Here is a 10,080-nt window from a genome sequence, read left to right as displayed (position 1 = left end):
TTTCCCTAACACTTCCCACCTCTCTCTCTCTCTCTCTCTCTTTCTCTCTCTCTCTCTCTCTCTCTCTCTCTCTCTCTCTCTCTCTTTATCCCTCTCTCTCTCTCTCTCTCCTCTCTCTCTCTCCTCTCGCTCTCTCTCTCTCTCTCTCTCTCTCTCTCTCTCTCTCTCTCTCTCTCTCTCTCTCTCTCTCTCTCTCTCTCTCTCTCTCTTTATCCCTCACTCTCTCTCTCTCTCCCTCACACACTCTCTCTCTCTCATGTCTTTCTTCTCCTGTCTGGGAGATGCAATATAATAAATATATAGGCTGTTTAGGTTGAGAAGACAATGCAGTCAATAGGCCAATTGCATTAGCACCGTTAATCAGCACTGCACCCTACATTACACACATTCTAACTCCTCCACAGTGGTTATAGATCCCTATTGTCCATTTAAAAAGTTGGAAGGTAAATACATTTTGAATGAATTATTGGAATGTACAGTGTTTTTAATATCCAAAGGAAATCTTTCAACACCAAACACATTGATTGATCAACTATAATACATGATAGCTGATAGAAAAGAATGCTGTGAAAATGGAGACAGAACAGAGATAGTGCACTCTCTGGTGATCATGTGCTGCATAGCATTCTGAAAGTAACTAAGTACATTTACTCAAGTGCTCGTTAAGTACAATTTTGTGGCAGTAGTACTTGAGTATTTCTTTTTCATGTTACTTTATACTACTCCACTATATTTCATACTTCTGTATCTGCCAGCTGATGAAGTTACTGGTTAGTTTTCAGGTTAGGATTTTACATTTTACATCTTTTTGGCGTGTGACCCCTTACAAAAAAACAGTGTAGTTTGGCTCATTGTCACGTGTCAGATATATGAGTTGTTAGCAGTTAGGCCTACACCAAATTTCCCCTCTAAACTACTCACATGATTTCATTTAAATAAAAGTTTGAGTGCCAAAGAGGTAAAACTCTCCAATATTTCACAAAAAAAACAAAGATTAGAGAATAGTTAAAACTTTTTTTGAACAATTCTGTTCATCAAATGTGTTATTTCTTTTCTTACCTTGTAAATCATCTAACAACCTCTCAGATTTATCTTGTGACCCACAATATTGGGACATGGAACCACTGGACTAAACTACCTAAATGAATATAGCTAGAAGAGTATTCAGATTTGGCATTACACAATGTCAAACCTATGGACAGTTTTTAACGATGGATCAAAATAGATTCAGCCAAACCAGAGCAATCATTTTTTTATTCCACATATTCTTCTTCCTTTCTACATTACCACAATGCAACTTGACCAAAGACAGTTCGGTCGGAATAGTAATGCTAGTAGCGGCTAGTGCAGCCTCAAGCCTCAAGCAGAGATGATGAGTGGGCTACAGAGGTCTGGTAAGCTCACTTCTCTCTGACTCCACAAGCTCAGATTGGTTTCATTTTCAAACTTGTAGCCTTCAGACCCACTGACTCAAGTGACATCACTTGAGGCAGGACTTCAGGACTTCAGACTATCAGATTTCACATTGCTCTCCCCCGGAGCCACAAAAAGCTTTTTACAACTTTTCTTGTACTTTTTTTTCACAAAACGCAATTGTACTCCCCAAGACCTGCAAACAGACTTTGATGTGTTAAATTGGTGGAGTTCCCCTTTAAAACTAGCTTGACTAGCTACAACATAAAAATCCTATGTACACGTTAATGTGTCGGTACAGTAAATATAATATGTTAGTCACAGTGGCCATTTTTCTGCAGAACAAGTGTGTTTACTTTCTTAAGATTTCAGTGCTGTTTGAAATGGCGACACCTGTAGTTACTGGTGGTAACCCCTCCACTAACAATGAAAACTACTATATAGACTATATTTACATTGAATTACTATACTGAAAAAATCCTGACCATAAATATTATCAATAATGTAGTCTGATTTCATGAAAGGAATCAGGATTATAACCCTATAGGATATGATTGCAGTACTGTTTCTTGGGGTATTTTACATTGTGGTATTGGTACTTTTACTTAAGTAACGGATCTCTCCCATTGGTAGCATTACATTAAAAAACATTCTGATGTAATGAGTTAAAAGTAATAAGTACAGAGTGCTTTCCCTTCAGAATATACAGTATAATGCACCAAAAATGTATGGACTTTTGTGTTGAACAGTGTGCAACAGCGCATTAAGAAATACTGTACACTTTATCACACTGTGATGGCTGTAGGGACTCTAGGAACATCTGCTCACTTAAAATGCTTGAATGTGCACCCTGACATTAACATTTACAGTACATGTTCTTGCATATTCAAATGGTTCCACAGTTCCATGTGCAGCACATCACAAAGTGTAGTCCATGTGCAGCTGATATTGCAGCTGATATGTGCAGTGAACATGGAGGACTCAAATCCATCCACTGTTCACTTGACAAGATCATTTACACTGCTGTCCAAGGGAAGCTTGACAGTTATTTCTGGCTCATGAGAAATGTTGACAACCAAGATATCCAAGATATCACTAGATGTGTTTTAATTTAGAGTTGATGGTCTTTATGTTCCTGGCTCTGAGTGGTCAGCTCCACCACAGGAGCGACAGGGCCCATATTGCTTGGTCATTGTGTGGGTCCTCTCTTTTTTCTGATTCTGATTCTGATTCTTTGTTGACTGCTAGCTGATCTCCAGCAGATTGGTGTTGATATGGAAGCAGATGTAGGACAAGTACTCATGCTGACAGAGTCCTGGGATATCACAGCTTACCTGCTTGGCAGAGGGAGACAGGAGAACACAGACATCAACATTACAGTAAATCTGACTGGACAAACACTCACACTTACTTGCTATTATTGGTCTAGGTGAAGCATTGTCAAATTCTCTCATTACTATTCACCAAATATAGTTTCTTTCTTGATACGATAGATTTCAATTGTGTTTGTATCTTGATAGTGGAGCCTTCAGTATGTTTGAACCTTTACAACACTGAATGTAAGCAACATGCTAAATGAAAAAGTGTGAATGAACATGCCAAAGCCATTGGTGGAAGACATATTTAGATCCTTTAAATAGAAGCAGAAATACCACAATTTAACAATGTCTTATCAATAATTATATTAACAATGGATCAAATTACTACATGCAATGTGAAAGGGGTTGCTTGTAGTGTTGAACCTGCATAAATTATCACCTAACTCTGCATTTCCCCTCGACTCTACGAAGCATTCAGCTCATTGTTTTGGTTTTACAGCCCACGACTTCATTGCTTTAGTTCACTCTCAACGCTCTCATCAAATTTGTTTCACACTCAGCAGGCAGCTTTTTTTTAAGAATCTCTAATAGACACACTATAATTAACATCACCAGTCCAGCACCAAACAGCAGTCAAAGTTAGCTAGCTGCGAACATAGTGGAGCATTCAGCAGACAGATATAGATATAGACTTGGTGGAGACCAAAACAGAGCTCAAAGGAGAGTGAATTCACCAGGTCAGTGTCTTGCTACTTACTTGTCGGCAGACATATAAGCCAACAGACACATATCTGCAAAGGGCCAAAATTGGTCTATAACAACAAGCCAAATATATGCCTCTGGAATGTGTTAAAGTTAAGTAGAGGAATAGCACAAAATGGCAATACAACGAAAGTAATTCAAAATTGTACTTGTGTTAAAGAGGTTAGTTGCTCTCTACCCATGGTTATAGGCTAAGACACTGTTGTGTCATATAAATCCATGAAGGAGTAAAAATAAAACACATTCAAATTAAAACTCCATTATCACTATCATCCTGTGACTGATGTTTCACAATTAGGCCAACTGAGTCAGTTATTGCTGAGGAAGACTGTGAGATGTAGTTAAAAGCTGCGAAAAAAGCTAGTAAGTGGACCTTGATTTGACATTGTTTAATGACACATACTAATCCCGTGGTCAGGAGTGAACATCCGTGCTCCAAAATGTGTATGTTTGTGTCTTTATACCTTTTGTTCTGTGCTTTAGATGAAATATGACTGTTAAAATGATATAATCATAAGCAACGTTAAAAGTAGAGAAAGTGAATTTGGCCTCTTACATCTGTCTTGCTGGCAGTGGCAGTGGGGTCCAGATGTATGAAGAGTGAGGCGAGTTCTTCTCTCAGTTTCTTTGAATGCTTCTTGTCCGTGTGCAGCACAAGAGCCTGATAGTTCACCGGTAATCCATACCTAGCAGGAGACATCCTTATGAGTCTACTCACAGGAATCTGAATCACATGTCATTTTTCCATTCATGTTGAGAGGAAATCACTATTGTTATCAGCACTGACCTGAGGACTGATTCCACAAACACCCTCATTGCTTTCAAGTGAATCCAGGCAACAAACACCTCACTGAAATTCACCTTAAGCCAACGCACGAAGACACCCTATGGAGGAGGCATGCACTTTTATAATATACTACAATACACAAAATATTAATAATAATAGAATAATAAAATATTTTACATACACACAAATCCAAAACTATATATATATATATATTAGGGGTGGGGAACAAATCGATTTATTTATATATATATATATATATATATATATATAAACTATAGAGCAGGGGTCTTCAACTTTTTTAGGCCGAGGACCCCTTAGCTGAAAGAGAGACAGAGTAGGGACCCTCTACTACATATATTGTATACAAATTTAGTTGCATATTAAACTGGGACAGATAGATGAAAATGGATGTATTGATATAATGTATTATTTATACATTATGTTTTAATGTTAACCATACACGCGGAAGGCAAAGTAAGTCCTTAAGCTTTAAGGTAAACTGTATCTGTGGATGGCTACCATAATGGCTACCTTACTTAGTAAGCATTTCATCAATGTTGTGTTAATTTAATGGATTCTTTTTTTGTACGAATAGGCCGATTCATCTTTGCTTATAATATGTTGGATTCATGGTAATGTATATTTTCAGACATATTTTAATTTAAAAACAAAAAAACTTAATTGGCGGCCCCCCAGCAGTGACTCTGAGGACCCCGTAGGGGTCACGGACCCCCTGTTGAAGATCTCTGCTACAGAGTATAATGTTGGACTCACATATTGTTCCTTCTTGAGAACACTATGCTTCTTCATCTCCTGCTGCTTCTTCGCCTCCATATCAAAGCTGTAGTCGCGCACGGTGAACCTGTGTGGATCATAGGCTACACTATGGTAATTGACACAGACAACACGGCTTTTACTTGACTCTGTATTTTCTGGTAATCCGTCCTGCTTACTTGCTCTCCTGGGCTTTGGCTTTGAATTCACACACAGCTCTTTTGAAAAGTGTAACTGAGAAAAGGCCTCCCTCTCCATCCTCGTACAGCTTCCTGATGATCACACAAAATAATGACAGAAAATTAGAACGACACATGATGACATGCAGCAATAGGTCAGGCTGAAAGACAACAAAGAGGAAAAAAAGTGAAAGCTGAGTGATATTGATGTACTGTACTGCATTGTGATGGAAGACTAGATATTATGCATTGTGAAGCTCTATAGCAAAGACTCTAAACTGTGATGTTATGCAAATTAACCTTAAAAGCTGTAGGGCTTTCACAATTCATCCATGACAAATTTTGACAGAACTTTCTGCTTTTGGTCTGCTTTAGTTGCCAGGCTACAAAGCACTTTATTTTTCTTATAAGATATGCTAGAAAAGAACATTTCCTTCCCGCAACTGATCTAAGCTACACAGACTCTTACTTTCTGCCGGTAATAGAACACCTGTGGTTACTTAGCCTGACCTTTTAGATGCTAAGAGCAGGTACTTGGAGCTTTGCGGGTGCTCTTGAACTTGTACTTAAGTGGAATGGCTTGTCTTACAGCCGAGAGTGCATAAAGACAGCTCACCTGCTGGACCGTGGAACCACAAACTCTGACAAAGACTCATAGGTCCTCTCCCACTGCAAGTAGCTCCCTCTGGGACCAAAAACATAAACAGAAACACATTTACACATACAAAACAACAACACATGAAACCCTTGTGTTATACCATAGAATGAAGGTAGAGTAACATTTAGTGTCACCAACCTGGTCACCACTACCAGTAGAGTGGTGAGGTACTCTGAGACCACCAGGTCTTCCTTCCTGACTATATCATTTAGACTGCGAGTTTGCAAAGTCCCACTGGGAAGACAGACATTCCAGTTCAACATTTCATTTCCATAAAATGATTTATTTTTACTTAATGTGTTAGTGACGTCACTCACTCTAGTTTGTGCTCGAGGCTTTGCAAGCTCATTTTCACACTGTTATACGCCGCAGCTCGAGATTTTAATTCCGTCTCCATCTGGGAAACTTCCTGACACACATGCAAGTATTAACAGGACATGTAAACATCAGGAGTGCATGTGACATTAACCTCAAACTATAGTCTATGATAAGAACTCATATATTGAATACCTTTAATATAATTTAATAGTTGGGCTTTGTCGTGTGTAAGATGTGGGCATTTACCAGGCAAAGAGGGTCTCATGCTGTCAAGTTGCATTATTAGAAATGTAGAAACCACGTCTGAATGTTTTGGTCGCTGCTTCTTTTTTAAAAACACCATGAAATGGTATATACGTTTCGAAGTTCTAATTGTGTCCCAGTGGTAATTGTTCATCTCTTGTTACATGCTAAATATGAAACATGAATATGGAAACATCATAGCCAGCACCTCAAATGTGATTTTGAGGAAGGTATGGGTGGAGGTGAACAGTCCTATAGCCATATATCTCTCTACATCTATACAATCAATCAATCAATCAATCAATCAATCAATCAAGGGCAGTCTTAGACAGTGTCGTCATTTAGGCTCCTAGTGGCCTCGTCCTGAGCCTCTCGGTGCTGGCCTGGTGTATCCGGTTCCTTCTTTCCGACCTCAAAAGGTAGAAAAGCTGTTACCTGGGTGGTTTGGATCTTTAATGATTTAATGATTCTGCCTTTTTCTTACAGCGCCCTATGGTGTAAATGTCCTAAAGGCAGGGAAGGGCCCCGCCTATTGTACGTTCATCCGAACGAACCACTCCTTGCAGGGCCTTACGGTCCTGTTTGGGGCAGTGATGTTTCCCGTCAGGATGCCCTCGATGGTGCGGGACTATAAAATTCCTCAGCTCTGTATCATGTGCTATTTGCTAAGCCACCACCACCTTGAGAGGTCCAATCACATCTGAAGGACTTTATTAAAACCCCTCTTGTAGATAACCCATTTTATTTAGAAATATGTTACATTAGTGAAGCTACGGACACTATAACTTCCAATTCACTGTGAGCTTCAATGTTTCTTTTGTGTCTCCCAACTTTGCAAATGTGCAATAATAAATTGCCGCAGTATGATTATGACTGTAATAACTATATTTACATGTCATTTAATATAATCCTCATTTTAATGAGTTAGTACCTTGTTGATGATGTCTGTCAGGCTGGAGAGAGGCAGAGCTGTGGGATACTTGGCTTTGTCCCACTGAAACTTGGTCATGTAGCTCATCAGCTCCACTTAGAAACACACAAGAAGTCATAACCTAAATAGAAACCAAAAATTGCACAACAAACACACCACGCCACACAGTAGAATAGGAATGTCATTCCAAAAACATAAGGGGAAAAGCACTGTAAACACGCACACTACATATAAGGAGTCACACAGCACTGCACTCCAGCTAAAAGAGCAAATTGCCGGCAGACAAAATACCCCTCAGAGACCGGAGGTAAGCTTTCAGGGGTGACACGACTGCTGTCTGATTCATGCCGTGGTCTGATGGGAGAAAGTGACCAGAGACAGTGGTTAGCTTGGTTTGGGATGGGCAGCTGTTGATCTGTCCTACTCTCTGAATGTGTGTGTGTGGATGTTTGCGTGTATACATGCATAAATACCCTGTTTAAGTAGCTCTTAGTTTCATTTGCAGTGTGTGTGTCGCCTTGGGCTTCTAAGCACTCTCCTGATGAGTTTCTATACGATGTAATTAACACCCCCAGCATGTATCAGCTTGTGTGTTTGTGTGTGACTGACCTCCATTGGCTAAGGCGTTTTCCAGCACTTTGTCACTGGACTGCTCCATCACCTCCCTCATAGTCTGATGTGTTTTTTTAATCACACTGACAGGAAAAACATCATTATTTCAGAGGTGCTTCAACTTTTTTTGTATTCATGTATTTTATATGTTATGTTTTTAGTTACAATTTTAATCATTGTTGGCTCCTATTGTGGAAATTGGTTTTCTCTCAATTCTGGCACTGTGGCCCAGAATGAGCGGCCAACAAAGGGTTTTATTTATCCAAGCAAAGACCTCTAGCTTAAGAGAGATTCAGAAAACAATGAATAAAACTGAATAAAAACAAGTCTGGGCTAAATTACGAGACACAATCTGTTTGGTTTGAATTCCCTACGCCTAATTTTTATGTCGCAAAGAGACTGTAACATCCCCTACACAGTGCCAGCTCAGATACACCAACAATGAAATTCAAAGCAGGAGGGAAAACTAACCGTCAGCTGACCCTGACTATCAATTAATCATGGTGCAGACCTTACACAAGCTCAGAGTTACAAGTCTTATTTAAGGACAAAGCTGCACATTAAGCTACAAACGCGCAATGGCCATTGGGACAATCATGTTTCGTGTGCGTCAACAGAGCATGGGCAATATTAATTTGGTTCATTATTCTTGGACTTTTTTACCTTTCAGTCAGTGTGTCGAGCTTGGAGAGATCATCTGACACGCTGAGAAGACTGTCCAGTATTCCCACCTGGGGTCACAGCATAGACATCACAGTCAGTGTTACTGGGGCTGATGTATTATGGATTTGACATAGAGCTCAAACACAACAGTACGCAACAGTTCTGCATGTATCACTATACATGCAGAACTGTTGCGTACTGTTGTGTTTGAGCTCTATGTCAAATCCAATCTTGTGAATGTACTGGCATTTAAGATTTAGTGTAGAGATGTTCACATATGAAATTCAATACTACAAATGTACATTTACATTACATTTAGTTTGAACTCTTGGTAGAAATGAAAAACTGCTGTTAAAATATGATTCCTGGTGGCCAAGGTGAACTGATATCATGCTGAGTAAAATGGGTCAGATGGAAATTTTGCCTCAAACTGTAGCAAGCAACCTGAGCCTGTATCCCTTCACCAGAGAAGGACATCAAACACCATCATCCTCCTCAACTACATTACTCGTATAAATACAGAACAAACATACAATAACAATTATTTGTTTTTGACTTTGCTGTTCTCACAGGTGAAGAAGAAAGATCCTTCCATATCTGGTCCTTATGTCTATATATTTGATCCGTTTACTTGGCTCCTTCTAGACTCTTCCTAGGAACAGATACACAGCCTTACCTTGAGATCTGGAATGGAGAACTTGCAGCAGGAGGCCAGGTTAGTTTTGGCAATTATGTGCTTGAGTTTCTCTACACTGGTTAAACTGGTCTTGTCCAGAGGGACAGAAATGAACAAAAAGTCTGTCATGACTCCAAGTGCTTCACATAGAGACCTCCAGTCAAAGTCCTCCCAACAACAGGCTTTGGCACCAAATAGCCTGTGACCTAGAGCAAACAAACATACAGTAAGGTGAACTCCATCATCGAAACATATTGTATATAGGCGTTCACACAAAGCTGACTTTGTAAAATGAAATTGAATGAGTTTGTCTATATTATTCTTGTTCTGGTGTCCCTAGGATCATATTAACATTTGCCCTTAGTTATGGCTACTTTGAAGTGTAATAAAAAAAAAACTACAGAATGAAAAGAAAGTACCTTTCAAAGCAAGCATTCTTACCGTCAGGTCATCTTCATGACTGTCCTACTGTGAGTGTTGGAAAGTCTGAGTGGCAGCTCCACCTGAGACCGCCTTCTAGGATGACAAGAAGCTGTTACATCACTTCAGGTGATTTGAATAGACTAACCGAAATTGATTGACTTTCAATTTGCAACTTTGCTTTCACTCTCCATGTTCCTCAAAGAAAAGAAAAAAGAAAAGAACTGTTTTTTTTTTCTAAATCATTTGTTAACACTTGTTGGGCATTTGGGAGGGGGGTGGGTGGATCGATGGGAAAATGGGGAGGAAAAAAAATGATGATGAT

General features: G+C 39.4%; 1 protein-coding gene across 2 annotated transcripts; it reads right to left on the bottom strand.

The window, feature by feature from the left end:
* Nucleotides 1-2,104: 2,104 nt before the first annotated feature.
* LOC116065723 (V-type proton ATPase subunit C 1-B-like) lies at nt 2,105-9,596 on the bottom strand. 2 transcript variants are annotated; one of them, XM_035994758.1, is made up of 12 exons: nt 9,336-9,596; nt 8,660-8,727; nt 7,994-8,079; nt 7,385-7,479; nt 6,210-6,301; nt 6,031-6,126; nt 5,851-5,919; nt 5,235-5,327; nt 5,056-5,143; nt 4,282-4,379; nt 4,051-4,180; nt 2,105-2,750 (listed from the first exon to the last, which is right to left on the bottom strand). In XM_035994758.1, exons 1-12 carry the CDS (start codon nt 9,462-9,464, stop codon nt 2,658-2,660), a joined length of 1,137 nt encoding a protein of 378 aa, XP_035850651.1. In that variant the 5' UTR covers nt 9,465-9,596; the 3' UTR covers nt 2,105-2,657. The 2 variants fall into 2 exon arrangements, with proteins under 2 accessions (XP_035850651.1, XP_035850650.1); XM_035994757.1 differs by having other exon boundaries at nt 2,105-2,747; nt 9,336-9,546.
* Nucleotides 9,597-10,080: the final 484 nt, after the last annotated feature.

The sequence above is a fragment of the Sander lucioperca genome, chromosome 18 (genome assembly GCF_008315115.2).
Source record: "Sander lucioperca isolate FBNREF2018 chromosome 18, SLUC_FBN_1.2, whole genome shotgun sequence".
In the NCBI taxonomy this organism is placed as follows: Eukaryota; Metazoa; Chordata; class Actinopteri; order Perciformes; family Percidae; genus Sander; species Sander lucioperca.
Note: the sequence above shows the minus strand (reverse complement) of the source record. Positions and strands in the feature narration are given on the sequence as shown.

Bases quoted from the DNA above. Each gene is read 5' to 3' on its own strand.
- LOC116065723 (XM_035994758.1), bottom strand. From the start codon at position 9,464: ATGACAGACTTTTTGTTCATTTCTGTCCCTCTGGACAAGACCAGTTTA. The intron at 8,728-9,335 runs GTAAGGCTGTGT...CTGTGACCCCAG, and splicing joins TCTCCATTCCAGATCTCAAG to GTGGGAATACTGGACAGTCT. The intron at 2,751-4,050 runs GTAAGAGGCCAA...CCCTCTGCCAAG, and splicing joins CCACTGCCAGCAAGACAGAT to CAGGTAAGCTGTGATATCCC.